Raw genomic sequence first — 23496 nt, forward strand, 5'->3', positions numbered from 1 at the left:
TTGGATTTTATTGCAGCATGATTAGTTATTTGCTTTATTCCCCATTGGGTGGCCCTCCTAAAAGTGGTGCAAAAATACATTGTCCCTCCTTGTCTTCATTCTTTTAGGACATCCACTGCTCAATTATATCTTATAAAAAACATAATTGCTATAAAGTAAATATTTGAATTGTGTCCTAATGACAAAATTATTGATCCATAATTAATGTAATAATTTATAAGATCAAATAAATATTTAAAATTTTAAAATAGTATTGTAAATAAATAATAAAAGATAAAAAGTAAATTATAATTTTATTTCTTTTTATTTTTCTTATATATATATATATATTAAATTTTTTAGGCACACGTGGTGAGTATGCACACGGTGACAATAGAGAAGGGCTGCGACACGACCACCTACACCAAAGTCAGTGCTGATTCACCAACACGCCCGTGTTCATCCCCATGTGACCTGCTTTCTCCTCAGGGGCAATTTCGTCAATTCGCTCTTCACCCTCTTTCCTTATATATACATACATTTCATTCGTCTTCCCCACAAATTCTACGATAAGAAAAATGGGGTTTCCGGTAGGTTACACCGACATATTCCTTCCTAAATTACTACTCTGCTTAATTTCCGTTCTCGGATTCACGAGGAGATTCGTCTGCGCTTTACTCTCATTGCTCTGGATTAAGGATTTCCTCGAACAACCTGCCGGAGCCGCGGCGGAGGAGCCTCGGACGTCGGTGTCGGCGGCGCTCATCCGTGAGCTTCTTCCGGTGGTGAAGTTCGCAGATTTGGCGGGGGAGATGGAGGATGCGCCGGAGAATTGTGCTGTGTGTCTGTACGAATTCGTCGGCGACGATGAGATCCGACGGCTGACGAACTGCAGGCACATATTCCACCGGAGCTGCCTGGACCGTTGGATGGATCACGATCAGAAGACGTGTCCGCTCTGCCGTACGCAGTTTATTCCTGAGGATATGCAGGAGAGCTTCAATGAGAGGCTCTGGGCGGCATCGGGGATCTCCGAGTACAGCGGCGGCGCGTCGGCGATAACCGCCGGTTTGTAGAGATTGATTTTGGAGATTTTGAACTTTTTTGGGGGGTGAAATGTAATTATTACCAAAGAGAGGAAAACGACAAATTGTGAAAGATAGGTGGTCTGTGTTACTGTTACCCATCTAATTTTATAAGGTATTTTTTGTTTTCTGATCATACCATTACCAACTGTAGAAGTAGTTTTATTTATTTATTTTTAATCTAATAAATAAGTGGTTTATAATTCAATAATTAATTAACAAATCAATATGTTTTATTTATTTATTTATGGAATCAATACGTATATACAATTGGATGAGACTTTCCTAATATTGCAAAAGTCTGGATTGCATATTAAATAATCTCAATTCTGATAAGATTGATAATATAATTAAATTTAATTTAGGCCTGCAGGCAGCAGTAATTTAATTAAATTAATTGATGGCTACCTGGTCAGACAATTTGAACTTTGTACTCAATCCAGTCGTGTGGTCAAGGCATGCTATCTTTAATCTGTCTTTTCCTTATTACTCACCATCTAAAATCTATACCTGTTCATTTTCTTTTCTTTTACTAACATGAAAAATATATTATCTCTTTATAGTAAAAAATATTATTATTATCATTTCTATAAAATGTAAAAAGTATCAGAAAGCATGTCTTCATATTAAAATTCATACGGATGAACTTTTTTTTTGATATGTTAGAGATTGGATTCTGATGTGCGTAAAAATTAAAATAATAATAATATTTAATTTAAGTATTTTATATAAAAATAAATATTTGATAATTTATATATATTTAGAACAATAACTTTTCTATATACCTAGTCAGAGCTTTAGATTACAATCTGAGAAAAAAATGGGATGTGATGGTTTGAAAACACGCTGGAATTGCTTTGTCTTTAATAAGAGGCTGGCTCAATATTTAACAAATTTATATCATAATTCAACATAATTTTTCTACCCTCCAATAACATCAAATTTAAATTACATTATCTAACTAGAACTAATTGTTAAAAATAAATTTAATTTCTTTGTATATTTGCATCATGCAAGAAGACAAATAAGTGTTCACTTTGAAAAAGACAAGTTATCAAGAGTACACAACAGCCATTATTTTTATTTGATGTAATATTTTATTAAAAAAATAATAGATGATAGTAAAAATGTGTATTTCAAAAACAAAATTGATGTAAAGAAGGAGAATATGGAAGAGGGAGTAGCATGAATAGTATTGAATATATCTGTTTATCAAGAAACACAGGCATAGACAAAAATTGAAAACAATCAACAACATAGATTGAACATAGAAACAATCACAAAAATTGATCTATATTGCCATGCCACATTCAATTCTGAGCAAACTTATGCACAAGAAAGAATCAACAAATTCCTAATCTCTATGAACCAAAAGAATGTACCTGTCAATTATTTCTATAGCCGGCCTTCCATCGTCGACAGAGTAATCCATTGCAGCATTTTAGTAGCTACCCTTCGCCGGCGAATAGTACGATTTCCTTTCCTGCAATACACTTCACGGATTATCATTTTCAGAATGCAGAAAATTGACCTTACCACACACCGGACAAGTGTTGTTTTTTTCCTTCCACTGAAGAATACAAGAAAGATGATAATGGTGGTCGCAGTCTGTCATATTTTTCGGGTTCTGCTCATCGTATTCTGCAGAGGGAATTAGAAATGTCAAATTCAGCAAAACCACAAAGAATCTATTGTTAAGAATAGACAACATTGTAAATTAAAATATCATACCTTCCAAACAGATGGGACACACATCTTCCTCGTCATCGAACACTGGTAGGGTGGAAGATTCGCCGGACTTTCTATTTTCATCTTCTACATCTAAAGATGCTTCATGGGCAGCATTTGTTTCCCCCCCCTCGTCAGATTCCAATGGCTGCTTTAGTCTCGCCTGCAAAGTTCTATCAGCATTAGAATCTCCAGCAGCAGCCTGAGTGCTAGAAGGCTGCAAGGCCGTTGAGCCTGCTTGATTCCCTGAAGGCGAAGCTCGGCGCACCTCATATGCATCAAAGGGTAAAGGCATGGGAGGTGACACATAAGAAGGTGGAAGCGGATTATCTACGCGGGGATCAGCTGTAGCTTGATCTGGAGGTGGCATTTGCTCTTCGGGTGCAGGATTCTATCAAGATCGTCCCAATAAACATATAAACAGCATCAAGATGCAAGTCGACTAAGAGAGAAAAGGAGTCAATTCTTCAAGGTTGGATATTATCTCGAATGGCCCGGGCAACATAGCCAACCAAAAAAAAATATAATTAGAAGGTCATGTAACAAAACAAATCCAAGACCAGAACACTTCAAGAAATAAGTCATGCTTAAGGACTCCTCATTAGCTAAAATGTATAAGAACAACCATAAGGAATAACAAATGATATATGGCTTTTGATTCTGAAACTATTGTAAAGATTAAAGCAAAACATAATGGGGTATGGCTTATGAGAGATGCTCACATCCAAGATTGCCGGTGCCCTGTTATCCTCCCTGTTCTTAGATTGAATGCAACAACGACCTCCCATCTCTATACGAATATCGTTTTTATACACATGAAGCCGCCAAACCTTCGATCATCACTTCTGGTCTCTGCATAGACACAGAAAAGAAAACACATGACACCATAAGTAATTTTAAGCAAATTTTCCAACTAATTGTTGACAGTTAAGAGAACGAATAACAAGAACAATAATATATGTACACAACATTCCTAAACAAAAGAGCTGATTCTCTACAAGATTCAAAAATCAATGTATTGTTGTAAATCATACAGGTCAAATGTAAATTTCCCTATAATGCCGATACCAGAAGACCATTCAAATTCAATACATATATCAACAGCTGAAAACGATTACAAGAAAGATGGAATTCAGTACAGTGAGCACTAAAAGAATCGCGATTGGGGGAAAGGAAGTTCGAACGCACAAAAACACAGAAAAAACAAACACTAATTATTTAGAATTCTTCGGAATGAATGATTAATGTGTATAAATGGCGCAGAAAGCAGATACATCCAATCATTAGCGCATAGATATTCGGCGCAATAAGCTTGAAGCGTAGTCTACCTCGTCGGATTGATGGATTCCGGTGAGCAATTTGACAGTGTGAAGAGTGTGAACAACTGCTGCTGAGAGAGAGAGAGAGAGAGGTTGCATTTAGTTGGAAGAGAACTAACAATGAGCTACAATTATGTATAAAAGACGTCTTTTATAATTATTATTAATAATAATAATATTATTATTATTATTTCATACATTTATGAAGTGGGCAATGGACGAAGATTTTGTTTGTTTGTATTTTGCACATTTTGATTTTTATTAATTACTTATTAACTAAACAATAACGGTTAGATTCGGAGTCTGATAGGTTACCGTCCCAAATCAGGTTGCATTTTGCTACTAATTTTATTTTATTTTTTAAATATTACGTCTCATGGAATTTATTAAAATATTTTATTTTTATCTTTTTTTCATAAATAAATATATTTATATATACTTAAAATTTTTAGTATTTTTATAAATTTATTTATTTAATTTAATACCAAATATCTTTAAATTTAATTAGAAACGTACTAAAACTATATATAAAAACTTTTTCTACAAAAATATAATTCATAGTATATATATTTTATTTGATAAATAAATATTTTAGAACTAATTCTAATTAATTCAATTAATTATCTGATTAGCTGCTAAGCCGATTCATTTAATTCAAATTTTAAAATCATCGTTGATCCACCACCACTCCAGCTCCAGAATTAGGGTTTACTATTTTGCGACTTCTTGGTGAGCGAGTGTTGTAGCTTACGAGCAATTTTTCCAGAAACGATTTGTGTTCTTTCCTATCAATCTCCTTTGATTACACACAAGTAAATCGAAAACAAATTGGTTGTTATTTGTTGTACTGCTGAATTTGAATTCTCTTGATTCATTCGAGTCTATTTTTAGGTAGGTTTTTCGTTTAAAACTATCCATTTTTTAGCGAAATCGAAGTTTTTTTATACAGTTCCTTTAAAATAAAATAAAATAAAATAAAAAATCTATTTCTTTTGTATTGACACCTCCAATTCAAATTATAGTGAATTTTTTTTCGTGTCCTATTGACATTGCCTGGTGAAGCTGTAGATTTAGGTTTTGTGTTGTTATGTAATTAGTTTGGTCAATAATGTAGTGCTGGTGTCTAAATTTGTTAGCAATCTATTTCTTTACAGAGGAAAAAAATTTGGGTTTGTTGATGGAAGAATGTAGGAAGTTGAATGATAATGGTGGATATGGGGAGGAGGAATCTGGATTTGGATTTGGATTGGATGCCGATTTTAAAATAGAGAGGTGTCGTTTTGACGCATGTAAGGAGAGGCTGAGGAGTTGTTTTGATCATGTATTGACTGCCTTTACAAGGCAGAAATCTGCAGGCAAATGCATAAGGCCTATTCCAGCATTGTGTGGTGATGGGAGACCAGTTGATTTGTTTAAGCTTTTTTGGATAGTTAGGAAAGTAGGTGGGCATGGCTCTGTTTCTAGGAATAATTTGTGGGGCATTGTTTCGGAGGAATGTGGATTAGGTTTTGCTATGAGGTCGTTCGTTAAGCTGGTTTATATGAAGTATTTGAAGGAATTGGATCAATGGCTGCAACGAGTGTTCGACACGAGCATTTTGGAGGATGAGTTGATTGGAGTGGTTCATACATTGGATATGTTGTATTGGGAGTTAGAGAATGGGATTGGAGGGTTGTTGATGGCCGAGCAAGGGAATGGTAGTGAGTTTTCGGAATGTGCTACAAACACTATTCCGGATATTATTGAGTTATCTTCTGATGGAGGCATTTGCAAATCGAAAAATGAGAAATCGTGCAATGTTCTTGATAAAAATGATGTTCGTGTACTAGCCGAAGAAGCTGCTGTGGAATTCAATAGTAAAGCAAGTGAAGAGAGATTGAGTGATATTGGGAATGTTTTGGGCTCTCGGAAGAGAAAACAACAATCTCGTTCGTTTCCAAGAATGCTAGAATGGTTGACACATATTGCAAAACATTCGGATGATCCTTCGATTGGGTTCGTGCCTGAAAGCTCAAAGTGGACTGACTACAGGTCGGAGGAGTTATGGAAGCAAACTCTGGCGGTTAGAGGAGCCCTGCTGATAAGAAGGCATCACAATGCAAATGCAGGACAATCTTCCATTATGGTAAAATTTTACTATACCCAAAGAGTTTGTTTTGATTCAAGTAATTGCTTTGTTGATGCATCGATGCTTTTACATACTACTTCTTCTGAATTTTATCTAATATATAACGGCCTCAAGCAGGATCAACCAAAGAAGCCTCGGATGCATCCTTCAATGTATGAGGATAATGTTTGCAACTCCCAAATTAAAGAGAAGCAAAGATACAGCACGAGGATAACTTCATCGACAATTAGGCTATGTGGGTGTTGCAATTCACAGTCACCCCATCAAAGTAAAAGCGATATTTGCCAAGAGAAAAAGATAGAAAACGACATAAAAGCTCCAGTAAATCCAGTTGTTACAGAAACGAAGGAGCCAGCTGCATCTTTCAACGATCACGAATCCTTGGATGTGGTTGCGGAGAAGCAAGTTTCTATAGGTCCACTTTTTCAAGCAGAAATTCCTGAATGGACTGACGAGCATTCCGAGAGTGATCCCAAGTGGCTAGGAAGGAAAACATGGCAGGCAGAAGAGGACAACAGCAGCTCCCTGGATTTAATTGGGAAGGGAAGATCTCATCATCCTTGCTGCAGCTGTTCGGTTCCAAATTCTGTCAACTGTGTTCGGTTTCATATTGCCGAGAAAAGGTTGAAGCTAAAGCAAGAACTCGGCCCTCTGTTTCATCGATGGGGATTCAATCGGATGGGAGAGGAGGTCTCGCTTTCTTGGACAGAGGACGAGGAAAATGCATTCAAGGATATGATGAAATCGATCTCCCCTCTTCATAACAAGTTCTTTAACAAAGCTTTTCGATACTTACCTTCCAAGACAAAGCGGGAGCTGGTTAGCTATTACTTCAACGTGTACGTTGTCCAGCGCAGGAGCTATCAAAATCGGGTAACTCCAAAAGACATCGACAGTGATGATGACGAAAAGGAGTGTGGGTCGATAGGCGGCAGGTTTGGGTATCAAGCACTCTACATACCTGGCTCGGGATCAATCTCCTGCAGCCTGAATAAGCAGTCCTCCGATTTTCGGTAAGCCTGTTTGCAATTAGGATTGTTTTTTGGTTGGCAATACATACAATGCTGATTGCATTCTTCGGATGTTCTTGTTGTGTTCATTCTCTTACAAATTGCAAAGCTATTAATCAGCTATAAATAGCATTACCTGAGATTGAAGAACTTGTATTGTTGTATTGTGGATGTTGTAAAATTCGACTCTTCTCGGAAGGTAGTGATTGGCTTCATATTTGTGTGCTTGTTGTCGATGATCTATCTATCGATTTTTGAATTTGAACTTGCTTTTATATTCGAATAATAATGATTCTATATATACATTCCTATTATAATCCCAACAATTGGAGGGAAATTTATGAAGTTGGAGTATTAGGGTCGATTTGTGTTAGGTTGAATATTTTAAAACGGATGAAATTACTCAATTTTAATTTGATTTGTTTGTTATCGTGTTAGGTTCATATTGTCGCGTATATGTAATTAGGTTGAAATATTTGATTCAAATCCTATTATCTTGTATTGGGTTCGCGTCGGATTTTCGAGTCATGTTAGTTTTTATCGGTTTTAGTGTAATGTTTATAACGAAGGATTGTTGTATCAGCTTCGAGCTGAGGACATCAACCTTAACTCAACTCGTTTATTATCGTGTCGTGTGGCCCGTATACATAATTGGATCGAAAATCATTAATCCAAATCCAATTATTTTATATCGAATTCGTATCAAATTGTTGTGTGGGGTTAGTTTCCACTGACAATTATTCCTTCACATTTCACTGATTTCAATTTCACGAATCGAATAGTTTATGTTCCAAGTTCAATGTACGTTACTTTACACAATAGACAAATGCAAAAAACCTTCTAACCAGCAACATTATACAGAAACTCTACGGCGAAGCAATGCTGTGAACATCAGCAAGAAGTCTAGTAACCTTAGCGAGTGTCTCCCGCGACACGGCCGTGTCGGGATGATCCTCGCCGCACACCGAAGTCCGAATAAAAATCGCCGTCCGAATCAGATCGTCCGCGGCGTCGTACGCCCCTCCTCTCATCATAAGCTTCGCCCGGACTTCCAGCACGGTCGCCCTCGCGACGGCGAGATCTTGCCAAAGACAAGGATTCAGCTGCGCACCCGTCTCGACGGGTCGCCAGCACAGCGACTTGTCCAGCCATTTCTCGACCGGCACGACGAGCGCCTCGTCGGCCGCTTCGAGCGCCTCCGTGCAGAGACGAAGCAGCTCCGTTGCAGCCCGGCATCGCGAAAATGTTACGAACGTCCTTATTGCAAGCGGCAAGATCACTTCTTTCACGACAAACAAGAGCTCGTTCGCCCTCAGCTCGACCGTCGCAGAGTCTCTATCGAACCCTAGAATCAAGAAACATGCAGCCCACATGTGGTCTCCGTGGCGCGGTATCGATCCCCGGCCGGCGATTGCTTGTACCGTCAACCGAGCAACCCCGACGGTCGCTCTCCTCCGAGCGTACGCCTTTACGAGCTCGTTAAATTGGATAAACCCGTGCCTCGTGCAGCTTCTCGCGATCTTGAATCGAAACAGCAGCGACGACGCTTCGGCCTCGGATCTCTGTGCGTACGACGACGAGAATCCACATGTTACGGAATACAGTATTTTTTGCCATAGGCGATTACGCCGGTGCTTCTTCGATAGCTTATGCGCCGCGACGGCCAAGACGGGTATCGGAATCGGAGCCGGGGCAAACCAACCGGACGCGAGTACCATTCTCGTCGCCAAACTTTGGGGGCCGTCGGTGTGGTCGAATACGGAGAAGCAAACCTCGAAAAGCTGTAGGAGGAAACCGTTGCGCCGCAAAGTCTGGTTGTCCCGTCCCGTCCACGACACATCCCTCGGAGGCGTTCGATTGATCGCATCCAACAGCCGACTCGGAGTGATAGGAAGCTCGGAAAGAATCGCGCCTACGATCGCGAGGCCAAGCGTGAGCCTTCCGATCTTCGCCTCGATTGCCTGCAACGCGTCGATTTCTGTGTTCGTTTGATCGCGGAGACTTCCCTGCATCAACGACATCGCCTCGACTCCCGATAGGTAAGAGAGCCTCAACGGCTCGATGTTCATAACACGCGGGAGGCGAGTCGAGATGATAACGTGAGAGTCTCCGCCGAAACGGGGGAGCAAATCCATGACGAGCTTTCGATCCCACCAGTCGATTTCGCTCTCCAAATTGTCGATCACGACCAAAAACGGGATATCGCGCATGAGCTCCCTCCGGACTCGGGCCACGGCTGCTTCCTCTTGCTCGTCGAAGCTCGTTGGTCGACCTTTCTCCTCGCCGACGTCGATCTCTAAGAATGGCGATAAGTTCAAATAGTTTTGTCTAATGTACCTGCTTTCGCCTCCGATCCATAGAACCATTTTGTATCGTTGATGGTATCGATACGCAAACTCTACGAGAAGCTCCGTCTTCCCGATCCCGGGATCGCCCGTTACACAGGCGATCCCCTTACCGTAGGCGACTTTCGTCGACCTTCGCCTCCCGTGCTTCCTCGACTTGGGCGTGAGGTTTCGAAGTCGAGAAAGCTCGGTGTTTTGTACCTCGATTTCCTTTTCGGATTCTTTCCATACAATAGGTTCTTTGCCGTTTCTTCGACCATCTACTTTCGTTTCCCTCGTCGAGTTCTTCTTCCTCGCCCGAGTCTTGATTTCGAAATAATCCCTCTCGACATCGCCATACACGTCGCCGAACAGCATAAACTCAAGCTCGAACAACTCTTTCTTCCTACCAATGAAACGCTCGTTCCGCGGGTATACAAACTCTTCTCGCTCGGCCTTCTCCCGCCATTTCGCGATTCGGTCGACGACGCTCCGCCTCCCTAACCTTGACGCCAAAAGCGCGACGGCTCTCAATATACAATCCCGCCATTTCCCGTCGTGCGCGTCGAGCTTCCAATCATCGTCACCTTTGAGCCCGCCCACGGCTTCCCTCCACTCATTCTCGACCCCTCCGTACCGTAGCCATAGCTCGCCGCCGTGTTTCTCCCAAACCTCGCCGCGCTTTTCGATTATGTCCCGGACGAGACATTCGTTAGGCGCCAAATCGAAGTACACTGGGACCAAATTCTTCTTCTCAGCGAAATGCCGAATCTCCTCGATCGTGTACGGGTTCCTAAACGACTTCTTCGTCACTATAACCACGCCGAATGTACAACCGATCATCGCATTCTCGACTATCCGACGCTTGCGAGAATTTCGACACCTCGCCCTGTCCGTCGTAAAGCAACTCACGCCTTGAACCTCTAGCTCGGCGCGAAGCCAATTAGTGAACCGAATCAACGACGGCTTCCGGCCGTGAAAGCCTATGTACACATCGCAGCTCGTCCGTCGGTTGTAATAAAACGACGACGGAGGGTTCGACGCATCACGCGATCTCCTGGGTTTTCTTCCCCGACGCCTCTGCCTGGCGCAATATTTCGAATTACGATCGACATAGCTTAATAATTCGCGATCTGAAGACGATGCGTCGTCCCGACTCCGAGGACTATTCGAAGTGCTCGGTTCGGCACTTCGATCTGTCCTCGTTGTATCTGCGGGCGGCGACGGATTGGCGGAGAAGAACGTCGACGACGACGAGGACAGGTTCATCAATTTCATCGGAAATAGAGTGAGTTTACAGCTGTCTTCGCCGGAGTTCATCTCCGGCGCCGGCGGGACAAACAATTCTATATCCATGTCTAGTTGTATACACAGACATGGTACCGACAATGGAGGGCAGAGATTTCACAATCTTTCAGAAACTGATTGTCTGTGTAGAAGCAACATCATTACACTAAAAAGGCATAATACGACAGGAACAAACAATGGAAGGAGTTCGACATTGTCGGGAAACTGGAAATGTTGGAACTAATGTGCAATAATGAATGAACTAACTACTTACCATTGCAGAGTACTAATCTTAGATCCAAAGCTGAGAAGAAGAAACCAGAATGAAGTACGGACAACAAAATTCTCATTACAGTGATTTAGATCTGAGAAAACTCACCTAAATCAAAATTCGGAGATTGAACACAACCGACATTCACAATTTCATCGAATCGAATATCCAACGAATCAAACCAAATAATATATATATATATATAGGAGAGTTGACAAAAGGTAGAGGATGAGTGTCGTTCTTAATGGAGAGAAAGAGGACGGATCTGACGAGGAGGAAAGAAATTGGGGGGCTTCTTACTACACTACAATATATGCATACAGATAGAGATAGAGATAGAGAAGTACGATACGAGCAAGGACATGGATGGGACGACAATCTTGGTGCTACTCTAGCCCTAGTATTCCGCTATCGCTGTTTTATAAATTTTTATAAATTAGCATGTGCTACCTCTAAATATATATATATATATATATAAAGCGTTCTCTAGATAAGTCTACGTTAATAATACAAATTATACTAAATGAATTATATATTATAGACAAAATTGAAAATATTGAAGGTTTAAATTCGTAAAGTTACAGTGATAAATGAACGATGAACAACAACATTGTGTTGATAGAAAATACAAGGTTTTGAATTCATAATTGTGAAGTTATGGGTTCAAATTCCGATTGCTTTCATATTTTGTTTATGACACTAAGTCCGGTTGACATTTATCCAAATCGAAATTGATTGTATAGCTTGCAAATAGTTACACCATCTTACTATTTTCTACGGAATAACTTGCAGTTGGATGATTTTTATACTTTTTATTCATGGGTTAAATATTAATTTTTTACTATTTTTAAAATTTTAAAATTATTTTTGTATTCTTTTGTGGACTTTATTAGTATTCAAATTCTTTTTTTTTTCAAAAATATTATATCAAATAATTATTTTCTTTCTTCATATAACACTATAAATTTATTTTATATTTAAAACATTACAATGCTCTTTATTTATATTACATTAAGCAACTATTCAAATTCAATATTTTTCTATTTAAAAATCCAAACAAAAAAACTAAACAACCAATAAGCACATCTTAAAAATCTTCCAAACCCTCCCTTTAAACAAAACTTTAGCTTTGTTTAGATAGAAATTTTAAAAAATTTAAAAATTTTAAAAAAATAAAAAATTAGTATTTAATTTGATATTTTGTGACATAAAAAATGTATTTAATATAATATTTTTAAAAAATGAATAGCCTTGTTCTTTTCAATAATAATTTCTATTTTATTCTTCTAACCTTATTATTCATAGAAAGAAAATATATCAAAAGTAAGTACATGCACCTGAAAATTTGGAGCCCAAATTATACTATGCATCTTAAACCACTTTTTTGGCCCTTGTATATATATAAGAGTACATTTTAAATATAATTTTTTAATGTTTTTTTTTTAAAAATAAAAATAAAAAATGTACACACTTCTTTATCCTTAATAGTTAATATAAAAAATTTATTTACTTTTGCTTTATTCTTTTTGTGTTTATTCTTTCAAATTTTTTTATTAGTAAAAATATATTTGAACACACACACATGTTTTCGTGCCTAGAATGGCTGTCTTGTCTTAGAAAACACTGTAACATGTGGACATAATATTATCTTAATCAATCGAACATGCCTTAGGCTCTCTTTTCCACTATTAAAAATTAAATATTATATTAATTTACCTAATAATAGAGGCTAAAAAAAATATTGGATTTTTGATTAAACACCTCACAAACTCAATCAATCAATAATAATAATAACACCTTTAACAAGCCCCGCTAGAAGTATCCAATGATACAATGATAGTTTAAGGTTTTGTTTAGATATTAATTTTGGATAATTTTTATACTATCGATATGTTATTTGGTACTATTTTTTTCAATTGTGATTCTAAAAAATAATTATAAAAATAAAAAATATTTAATACAAAAGTTAAAAAATAAAAATAAAAATTACAAATATTTATTATAAAAAAAATAAACTAAAAATAATATATTTTATACTTTTTGACATAATTCTATATATAACAGAGGCTTACCCATCTAAATAATATATATATATATTTAATTTTATTTAAAATATTCTATAAAATATTCTAAAAACGACACTTAAGATATTATTTTCATTATAATAAATTTATGGTCCGGCTAAGAAGTCCTTAAGGCCTAATTGTTCGGGCCACAGAAAAAGGATTAAATCATGCAAGGCCCAAAGTTAAGGATAATTAATTAAACCCATCAAAAATAGTGATTTTTTTTTTTCAAAAAAATAAATTAAAAATAATTTAGCTATAATATTTCATACAAAAATCGTAACATATTTCTATAGAATTTTACAACAATCAAATAATATAGAAAATTAATTTAATTTTTTTAAGAAATGAATACAAATATTTTACTAATTTTTTTTAATATGTTTTAGCTTGTATTAAATTTTATTTAATCTTTAGATAAAATAAAAAACCATAAATATCTACGAAAAGATATCTAAACGTGTGACTATTTTTTTCCCTATATATATATAGAATAAAGAGGGATGGCTGAGGGGCACACTGTTCTAGAAGCTTCATTCATCACTTCACTCCTAGGTTTCTCTTCATAATCGATCGATCGATCTTCTTCGTTTTCTGTCTTATCATCACCTCAGATCCTCCGTTGTCGCTGTCAAAACAAGGTAAATCGCAGCGCTTCATCGTCAATACTTTTTTTTCTTTTCGGAAAACAGAATTCTGGTTTTCGGCTATCTGGGAGTTGTATGTATATATGTATGTATGTATGTGTAGATATATACATATATATGTATACTTGGATTTTTTTCGACCAACAGTTTGAATTATCCATTATCCTACACAGCTCTCATAAGACACCCCGTTCAGTCGCTCTCCATTTTAGCCCCGGCCTTTCTACACTTTCGCCGCTTCAAGCCTCTTTATTGAAGTTCTATTGGGTTTGGTCATTTCCTCTGTTTGTTTTCATCCAAGATTGATGAATCTTGTTAATTGGAAGATTGCGCAAGGATTTTAGTTATGGTTTTGTAATCTTTAATAGATTGTGTTGGAGTTAATGCATAGTTCTAGGATGTCTCGATTGATTCTGCCCTGCAGTGGTTCGAGCTTTTCAAAAGCTTGCCTCAAGGGTTTGGTCGCCTCTGCACCGGTGAATGCTCTTTTTCACATATTTAGGGTTTACGCTTTCAGTTCTTTCTCCCGTATTCGTTCTTCCTGTATTAAAAGGTTGTGGATCAAATATAGGATTTGTTTTTATTTGGTCTTAATGTTTATTGTTTACTCAAAATTCCATTATTTTAAAAAATGTCAATAGTTTGTTTTTTTGCATATCAGGTTACCAAACGTGTGAATTAGAGTCTGGAAACTTTTGGATAATTGAAGTTAAAATGTTTCACATTATTTGATTCTTGAATCTTGATGGTTCTGAATCTGATTCCATAGTAATTGGATCTAGAATTTAGTAATTTTGAGACTTGATCAAACTGGATTTTCATTTAATTTTTCCCTATAGTTTGTGCTGTAAGTTCACAATGTTGTTGGTACTAATGGTTTGTTTGGTAGCTCAAACCAGACGTTTCTTTTGCATTTTAGATGGGGTTTTGCTTGATGTTAGGTTAGTAGCGTTGCAATTTGTTTATCTAAGGTATCTGATCCCATTTTCAGCTGCGCTCAAGTTATTGTGTTAGGGGACGCTCAGCAAATAACATTTGTAGATATAGGCAATCTTATAGAGCTGAGGTTTGTATGTTTTACTTTTCCACATTATGTCTTTTGAAATAAACATTTCCTATTTGTATTAACATTTTTTTCTACACTTGGTCTCTAACATTTATCAGTTGATTCTTGCCACTAGATTACAAGTTGGAGAAGATTTCAGTTGCCATATTACCCATTACTTGTAAGTACTTTCTGTATCTAGTGGCTTATTGCTGCTTTCATTAGTTGTTGCACTTTAAATGTTTTCTCATACTTTAAATGTTTTGTAGAAGGAGACAAATACGGGAAGGAAGTTAATTTGTTCAGTGGCAACAGAATCATCACCAAAGAAAGTCGAAGAACCTAAGATGGATAAACCAACAGAGATCTTTCTAAAGGATTATAAGCAACCTGATTATTTCTTTGAATCGGTAATTTCACAACACTTTATTATAGATCAAATACTTCTAACTCTTCAGGAGATGCTTTATACTTTTTAAAACTATGTAGCTTGCTGCTGCTAATCTTGAAAGTGTGTTTGTTTCTTAGGTGGATTTGCACTTTGCATTGGGAGAGGAGAAAACAATTGTTTCTTCCAAAATAGTTGTCTATCCAAGAGTTGAAGGTATCTACTAATTCTTCTTGTGCTACAAAGATATTTTTGAGAAAAAATCTTGTTTGTAAAAGATCTGTTGGCTAAATTATTATTGGGTTTTGGTGTTGATGATAGACTGTCTTCATGTAGCATGATATTTTTTTAAATTATTTTATTTTATTTATTATTACTATTCTTTATTTTCGATATTAGTTTCTGATCAATATCCTGTATTGAATGGTCATTATGGACAGGTTGTGATTCACCTTTAGTCTTGGATGGATCAGACTTGAAATTGCTTTCGATAAAGGTCAATGGGAACGAACTCCAGGTAGCTTGATACTCATATTCTTTCTATTATTCATAGACAAGAGCTATTAATATCAAAGTGCTGTAAAGACGTGACAGTTTTTACATATAATTATAATTTAATTTCTTGTAGTTTGAGGTTATCTAGCCTGATGGTGTGAGCATATTTATTGCAGGAAGATGGATATGTTGTGGACTCACGCCACTTGAGAGTGTCTTCACCGCCAAGTGGTAAATTTACGCTGGAAATAGTCACTGAAATCTACCCGCAGAAGAACACATCTTTGGAGGTCTGGCCAGATTTTACATTCACTCGACATCATTCAAGTAGTGATGTGCTAATTTGGGAATTATCTATACTCTATTGATTCTTTTAACTTATGTTTTTTGAGTTTGCATATTTTTGAATGCAGGGGCTCTACAAGTCATCAGGGAACTTCTGCACACAGTGCGAAGCAGAGGGATTCCGAAAAATTACATTCTATCAGGTATTGTATATTATGTCACTACTACTGTTGGGTTTAGTCTCGTCTCCTGTGAAGGTTTTATAGCTGACGTGTGTCTTGCAATGTTAGGATCGACCTGATATAATGGCAAAATACACCTGCCGCATTGAAGCAGATAAGTCTCTATACCCTGTGTTATTATCCAACGGGAACCTTGTAGCGCAAGGAGAGATCGAGGTGATGTGATTTTATTTTTATTTTCAGATTCGTTTTTGTTCATGCAAAATCTTACCTGACTAATGTTTTGATATCCAAATGCAGGGAAACAAGCATTTTGCTGTATGGGAGGATCCCTTTGTGAAACCATGTTATCTTTTTGCGTTAGTTGCTGGACAATTGGAGAGTAGAGATGATACTTTTGTGACACGTTCTGGTCGAGAGGTCCAACTCCGAATCTGGACCCCTGCGGAAGACCTGCCTAAGACGGGGCATGCCATGTACTCTTTGAAAGCTGCTATGAAATGGGATGAAGATGTAACCATCTCTACATTCTTTAATTGTTTCATTATTTCTCATCTGAAGATACAACTCACACTGGATATAATTCTTTATTTCTTTGCTTGTGTTAATTAGGTGTTTGGGCTCGAATATGACCTGGACTTATTCAACATAGTGGTTGTTCCTGATTTTAACATGTTAGTTTCTATTCATTCCTTTGATGGCTATTTTCATACACCAAAACATAAGGATACTAATGAAAATTTGGTTTATTCTGATTGACAGGGGTGCTATGGAAAATAAGAGCTTGAATGTATGTTGAAATTTGAAATCATTATACTCTTACATATGGTGCAAGTTTGTACCTTATATTACTAAATTAAACATTTGTTTTGGTAGATATTCAATTCGAAGCTCGTCTTGGCATCTCCAGAAACAGCAACTGATGGAGATTATGCTGCTATTTTGGGTGTGATTGGGCATGAGGTGAGCCACAGTTTGCATGGGTTGTGCAATTGAACTGTTGGATTTACTTTTAACAATTTCGTAAACTCCCCTGCAAGTTTTACTTATATAATATTGTTTTCATGTCTGAATTTGCAGTATTTTCACAACTGGACAGGAAACAGGTTAGCAAACTTATTTATGTAATCTGTTAAAATGAAGCTTTCGTTCCCTTATTGTAGTCTTTACTTTATGAGTTACTGAAATATAGACCATTGACCAAAAATATGTTATGTGTGGGTAGAATTGTTTGTATCTGAATATGTCACTAAGAATGATCAAATGTCAAAAGGCTAATTTATTTGCTTTCGCAGTACAAATACTTCAGAATGCTCTCTTTTCTTTTTCCAATTGTAAATTACTATTTTCATCAGAATAGTTGTGTAAAATTCATTTTTTATGCATATAGATAATCAATTTTGGAACAAAAAATAATTCTCTTTTAAAAGATTTTAAACTAATTTAGCATTTCTAAAGCATAATTTTTGTTTTTTTTGAGATAAACAAATAACTAATCTTAACTTAATATGAATATAATAAAATTTGAATCCAATGTACAATTATTTTTGTTTGTTTGGGGGATTGGATTTTAGCATTTCTAAAGCATAAACTATTTTTGTTTGTTTGGAGGATTGGATTTTAAATACACTATTCATCCCATTTCCCCTCCCCCCAAAATATCAAATCAAACACCTATTTTTCGTTTTTTATATCATACTAAAAATCAATTTTACATTCAAAATATCACATCAACACCTATTTATATCACATCATACAACTATTCAAATTCAAAATTTTTACTAGGAAAAAGTCGGAAATAATAAGCAGGTTATTATTGATGAAAGAATATTTTGGATCCATAGATTTAATATTTAAAAAGCCCAAGTGTGGCGATCCAAAAAATATTGTAAATTCTTACTGTAGTTGGCACTTCCAAACTTTCTGCTAGCTTCCCCAACATAAGTTAGGTTTTGTGACCTTGAAATGGCAGCAAGTTTTCAAGATGGCTCCATTATATTAGGAAGTTATTTATATTCAATTTATTTGTATGATAATTTTGTTTTGAATTGATCCATGAATGATTAATTGCTCTCTGAGCACATTCTAGAGTGACATGCCGCGATTGGTTCCAGCTTAGCTTAAAGGAAGGTCTCACTGTTTTCCGGGATCAGGTAGATTAGGCAATTCATACTAGAATTGTCTTAAAAAATTTTGCATTAGGACAGAGAGACATTAAAATCTCATGGGTCTTTATTTCCAGGAATTTTCGTCTGATATGGGAAGCCGTGCTGTAAAACGAATAGCTGATGTTGCAACTCTTAGAAGTTATCAGTTTCCTCAGGTTTGTATAATCATGCCAGTTTCACCTCTATCTTTATTGATACGTGATAGCTTCATTTTCCTTGGTTTCTTGAAACATAACTCTTCTGCCAAATTTTCAGGATGCTGGTCCTATGGCTCATCCCGTTAGACCTCACTCATACATTAAGGTCAAACACACTTATCTCTAAATGGCTATTTGGTCGTTGATTGTTTGCATGCTAACATTTATTTATTTATTTTTGACAGATGGATAACTTCTACACAGGTATGTTCTTTCCGTTAATTTTTTATTTTCCTCGGTTTCTGATTGATGATGTTTGTTCATTGTTATTTCTACCAAAATCCTGCTATGGAACTCATGCTTGCACTCAACTGCAGTAACGGTATGCTCCTAGATTTCAATCACATTTTTTAATTTTTCGTTGTAGTAGTTTACTTTCCAGGAGCATCTTTGACCTATATGGATAAGTCACTAACAGAGCCTTCTTGTTTGTTTTCCTCATTGTGACAGGTGTACGAAAAGGTTGGCCTTGTACTTTGTTTCTTCTTGTTTTTGAATGAAGCTGTGTATTCAATGCTAAACGGAAACTATATTACTGATATCTGATTTCTTTTTTTATCAGGGAGCTGAAGTGGTGAGAATGTACAAAACTTTGTTGGGTGCCTCCGGATTCAGGAAGGTATCTAAAAAAATATCTGTTGTTGTGCTTTCCAACTTGATATATTTTATCGTTACTTTGTTCCTTCCACCTTTTTAGGGCATGGATCTATACTTCAAAAGGCATGATGGACAAGCCGTGACATGTGAGGACTTCTTTGCTGCAATGAGGGATGCAAATGGTGCTGATTTTTCAAATTTCTTGTTATGGTATGTTCTCAATCTTGCTTTAACTCTTCGATGCTTGACTTTGGTGCTTCTAGTTCCTTTTTTGTTTTTGTTTATGTTTATTCGAATAAATAATGCAGGTACTCTCAAGCTGGGACACCTCGTCTGAAGGTTGTTACATCCTATAATGATAAAGACAAGACTTACTCTCTCAAGTTTAGGTGAAAATCCTGTCTTGGTTTCTCCTTTTAAGTTAGTTTTTTTCTTCTGTATTGGACGTTTAACTCTTTTTTCTTTCCCAGCCAAGAAATTCCACCCACCCCCGGGCAGCCTGTAAAAGAGCCGATGTTTATTCCTGTAGCTATTGGTCTACTTGGCTCTTCTGGACGTGACATGCCTCTTTCCTCTGTTTACCATGACGGGAAGTTGGATAGTCTTGGAAGCAATGGCCAACCAGTCTTCTCTACAGTTCTCAAAGTGACAAAGGTTAGTTATAAATTTGATTACTTTCAATTTCATGGGATTCTTCATGTGTGGGTTTTAGCTACTGGACATTTAGTGTATGTCTCTGGAAAAAGCATCAAATAGGAGCAGAAATGCAGCATGTCTATATGTAGTTTTCCAAAGTAAGTTATGTGCAGCTTGCGAAAAGTTTCCTCCATACAGGCCATTTTTTTACTATATTTTCTCTTTAAACCGAACTGTTTTAATACTTTCAAGTGGCTAATTGGCTCTAATCCTTTTTTGATCTTGATGTATGAATAACATCGAAACAGTTTTCCCCTGGAGGATTTGGTTTAATTGTGAATGAATTCTTAATCAATGCCCACTTGTTATTGTCTCAAATTTTCACCAATCTGGTATTCGTTTTTCTCAAGCAGAAAGAAGAAGAGTTTGTGTTCAATGACGTCGATGAACGCCCGGTGCCGTCTATACTTAGGGGATACAGTGCTCCAGTCCGAATGGATTCTGACATAACTGAGGCTGATCTATATTTCCTCCTTGCTAATGATTCTGATGAATTTAATCGGTATGGAATATTGACAAGAGACATCAGTGGCCAAGAAAATATTCATAGAACAAGAATCTTAAAAACATTATTTTTTGTAATATTTTAGTTGGGAGGCGGGGCAGATATTGGCAAGAAAATTGATGCTGAGCCTAGTGTCGGATTTTCAGCAGAAGAAGCCATTGACTCTGAATCCGCAGTTCGTACTTGGAGTTAAAAGTATTCTTTGCGACACATCCTTAGATAAGGTGTGCATACTTTTACTTACATTTCGTAAGAAGTATATATGCGTGTGCTATATTTTCTTAAATTTCCAATGTTATTCAGGAATTCATTGCAAAGGCATTAACTCTGCCTAACATTGGCGAAATCATGGACATCATGGAAGTCGCTGACCCTGATGCTGTTCATGCTGTCAGAAAATTCATCAGGAAGCAACTTGCTTTTGAATTGAAAGCTGAACTTCTGGCTACTGTGCGTCTGTTTCTTCTGACTTCTTTATAGACTTGAAAAAGAAAAAAGAAAAAAAAAAAAAGAATCCTCCATCCCTTGTTTGTTTAACTTTAGTTTCTTGCTTGTGCTTTCTTAGGTGCAAAACAATAGGAGCTCTGAGAAATACGAGTTCAACCACGAAAATATGGCTAGACGTGCTCTGAAAAATATCGCCCTTGGTAAACTTAAAGAGCCATTTCTTATTTATACCCTTGAATTCAGACATAACCGTTGTGTTTGCCGAATTAAATCTCAATTGGTTCAACTTTTCAGCATATCTTGGCTCAATTGAAGATGCAGAGATTACTGAGCTCATTTTGAATGAATATAAAAACGCCACAAATATGACCGAGCAGTTTGCAGCTCTGATTGCTCTCGAACAGCAACCTGGCCCTGTACGCGATGAAGTTTTGGCTGATTTCTACAACAAGTGGCAGCACAACTACTTGGTATGCTTTCTCGCATCTCACGTCTGAAATCTTTCTCAAAAACTGTCCTGAACTAGAATTTTCTATGTCCATCCAGGTTGTCAACAAGTGGTTTTCGCTCCAAGCAATGTCAGACATCCCCGGGAATGTCGAGAATGTGCGTCAACTCCTTGAACATCCTGCCTTTGACATACGCAATCCCAATAAGGTCTGCAACAACCACTTCAAACCTCCCTCTATATTGACATAGATTTTAGGCCGGGAGTAACACCGTCGAATGTTATGAAATTTTCACAGGTCTATGCACTCGTTGGAGGATTCTGCGGATCTCCAGTTAACTTCCACGCCAAAGACGGATCGGGCTACAAATTTTTAGGCGAGCTAGTGGTGCAGCTCGACCGGCTGAATCCTCAGGTCTTTTTAACAACTAAGCTCCAGCTTTTCCGCATACTAATATTTCATATTCTCTGTCACTGCTTCATCACTTACAATTCCTAATCACGACCGTCGAACTACAGGTGGCCTCGAGGATGGTCTCGGCATTCTCTCGGTGGAAGCGATATGATGAAACACGCCAAACTCTTGCGAAGGTAACGTTCATTAGTGCCATCTGTCTATAACGCTATTTGCATTTCACTCCTTGCTCGCTTGGGATTAATGCACGCTCTTTTCTGTGGCAGGCGCAACTCGAAATGATCCTGTCTGCGAACGGACTTTCGGAAAACGTGTACGAGATTGCATCGAAAAGCTTAGCTGCCTGAGCTCTTTCTTCTGCTTCTTCCTACAGGCAAAAGATCAACACAATAAAAGAGAAGGACTTATTTCTGAGTTCAGAACCTACTTTGGTCTGCTGCTGATGTTTTCAGGTTCACAAACTATCGATTTATTTACTTTTGATCATATCCTTTTTGGACATTATACTGGATTTTGCTCTTAAATTTAATTTTAGGGTGTGTTTGTTAGTGGGTTTTAATTTTTGAGTTTGAATTTTAATAGTAAAAAGTTTGAATTTGAATAATTGTTTGATGTGATATATAAATAGATGATGTAACGTTTTGAATGTAAAATAAATTTGTAGTATAATATAAAAAAGAAAAGTAATTGTTTCATATTGTTTTGAATGTAAAATAAATTTATAGTATAATATAAAAACGAAAAGTAATTGTTTCATATTATATTTTTATAGGAAAAAAAGAATTTGAATAGTAAAAATTTATCGTAAAATTCACAGAAAACACAATCTATTTTTTTTTTTTCCTTTTGAAACTGATTGCAAAGTTTTAACAATAAAATAATCCAGACAATTCATTTATAGGTTAAATGTGAATGATTAGCAATATTAATTTCATATATATATATATATATATATATATGAAGAAGTATTGAATTGAATTAGAGACAGATGTTGGCATGAAAGGCTGCCATGTAAGGGAAGAAGGACTACTAAAGTAAAGAGTAGTTAGTTGATTGATTTTATGGTGTTTGTTGTTAAGGTTGTTGGACGAATTTGAAATAAAATAAGTACTTTATTTGGATTGTGATTTAAGGCTCTGTTTGATACTTATTTATTTTTTAAAAAATATCACATTAAATGCATTTTTCTTTTACAAAACATCAAATAAGTACTAATTTTTTTACTTTTTTTTTTTTTTTCAAATATCCACAAATCTCCAAAAACTTCTATCTAAACAAACCTTAGATTTTTAGATTTGGACTTGTTTACATGGAAGATATGGTTTTGTATTAGGTATTTTAATTTTTGTGGAATAATGTATTTTTAATTATAGAATGTGTAATGCCAAAATAAGTATAATAAATAATAAATAAAAAAACCAAAGAATTTGTTCATATTATTATTATTCTTATATATATATATATATATATATATAATTACAAGTAAACCATAAGCACATCCAAGCAAATGAACCTTTCAAAGGCATGGACAAAAGCCTATGAATTTATCTGGTAATAGAATTGAGAAAGAGTAGTTTTGAATTTGAAATATAAAACAAACACATCCTATATCTATTAAATTATACATTAAAATTTATATAAATTATAAATTTGTGGTAATATACATAATATATATTTTCTTCGTTCTATTTATTATGTCATATTTTTTTATTTTAGTTGGTCTCATTTATAATTTTTTAATTTCGGTAACGTTTAATTATATTTTAAATTTTATAAATTTATAA

General features: G+C 36.2%; 5 protein-coding genes across 7 annotated transcripts; 3 read left to right on the plus strand and 2 right to left on the minus strand.

Moving 5' to 3' along the window:
- Window positions 1-526: 526 nt before the first annotated feature.
- Window positions 527-1200, plus strand: LOC127243467 (brassinosteroid-responsive RING protein 1-like). Its single transcript, XM_051263502.1, has one exon. The coding sequence runs from the start codon at window positions 558-560 to the stop codon at window positions 1053-1055; it is 498 nt and encodes a 165-aa protein (XP_051119459.1). The 5' UTR covers window positions 527-557; the 3' UTR covers window positions 1056-1200.
- A 1125-nt stretch (window positions 1201-2325) lies between these two features.
- Window positions 2326-4207, minus strand: LOC127243541 (E3 ubiquitin-protein ligase At3g02290-like). 2 transcript variants are annotated; one of them, XM_051263628.1, is made up of 5 exons: window positions 4121-4207; window positions 3515-3644; window positions 3061-3183; window positions 2796-2955; window positions 2326-2705 (listed from the first exon to the last, which is right to left on the minus strand). In XM_051263628.1, the coding sequence occupies exons 2-5, from the start codon at window positions 3578-3580 to the stop codon at window positions 2560-2562; spliced, it is 495 nt and encodes a 164-aa protein (XP_051119585.1). In that variant the 5' UTR covers window positions 3581-3644; window positions 4121-4207; the 3' UTR covers window positions 2326-2559. The 2 variants fall into 2 exon arrangements, with proteins under 2 accessions (XP_051119585.1, XP_051119584.1); XM_051263627.1 differs by having other exon boundaries at window positions 2796-3183.
- Window positions 4208-4758: 551 nt separating this feature from the next.
- LOC127243171 (AT-rich interactive domain-containing protein 2) lies at window positions 4759-7481 on the plus strand. Of its 2 annotated transcripts, none has more exons than XM_051263060.1 (3): window positions 4759-4840; window positions 5266-6236; window positions 6357-7481. In XM_051263060.1, exons 2-3 carry the CDS (start codon window positions 5289-5291, stop codon window positions 7254-7256), a joined length of 1848 nt encoding a protein of 615 aa, XP_051119017.1. In that variant the 5' UTR covers window positions 4759-4840; window positions 5266-5288; the 3' UTR covers window positions 7257-7481. The 2 variants fall into 2 exon arrangements, with proteins under 2 accessions (XP_051119017.1, XP_051119016.1); XM_051263059.1 differs by having other exon boundaries at window positions 4799-5002.
- Window positions 7482-7999: 518 nt separating this feature from the next.
- Window positions 8000-11509, minus strand: LOC127243173 (uncharacterized). Its single transcript, XM_051263061.1, has one exon. It carries the CDS (start codon window positions 10927-10929, stop codon window positions 8116-8118), a length of 2814 nt encoding a protein of 937 aa, XP_051119018.1. The 5' UTR covers window positions 10930-11509; the 3' UTR covers window positions 8000-8115.
- A 2186-nt stretch (window positions 11510-13695) lies between these two features.
- LOC127243157 (puromycin-sensitive aminopeptidase) lies at window positions 13696-22407 on the plus strand. Its single transcript, XM_051263041.1, has 34 exons — window positions 13696-13838; window positions 14018-14320; window positions 14836-14910; window positions 15026-15070; window positions 15159-15299; window positions 15418-15493; window positions 15718-15794; window positions 15949-16062; window positions 16186-16260; window positions 16348-16455; window positions 16540-16752; window positions 16852-16913; window positions 17002-17029; window positions 17116-17202; window positions 17320-17345; window positions 18329-18392; window positions 18482-18562; window positions 18663-18710; window positions 18790-18808; window positions 18922-18926; window positions 19055-19066; window positions 19167-19223; window positions 19302-19411; window positions 19510-19590; window positions 19672-19855; window positions 20251-20399; window positions 20488-20626; window positions 20706-20852; window positions 20968-21049; window positions 21144-21319; window positions 21396-21506; window positions 21596-21712; window positions 21817-21888; window positions 21979-22407. The coding sequence occupies exons 2-34, from the start codon at window positions 14228-14230 to the stop codon at window positions 22057-22059; spliced, it is 2955 nt and encodes a 984-aa protein (XP_051118998.1). The 5' UTR covers window positions 13696-13838; window positions 14018-14227; the 3' UTR covers window positions 22060-22407.
- Window positions 22408-23496: the final 1089 nt, after the last annotated feature.

Source organism: Andrographis paniculata, unplaced genomic scaffold, assembly GCF_009805555.1.
Source record: "Andrographis paniculata isolate CXL003 unplaced genomic scaffold, ASM980555v1 Contig95END, whole genome shotgun sequence".
Lineage (NCBI taxonomy): Eukaryota > Viridiplantae > Streptophyta > Magnoliopsida > Lamiales > Acanthaceae > Andrographis > Andrographis paniculata.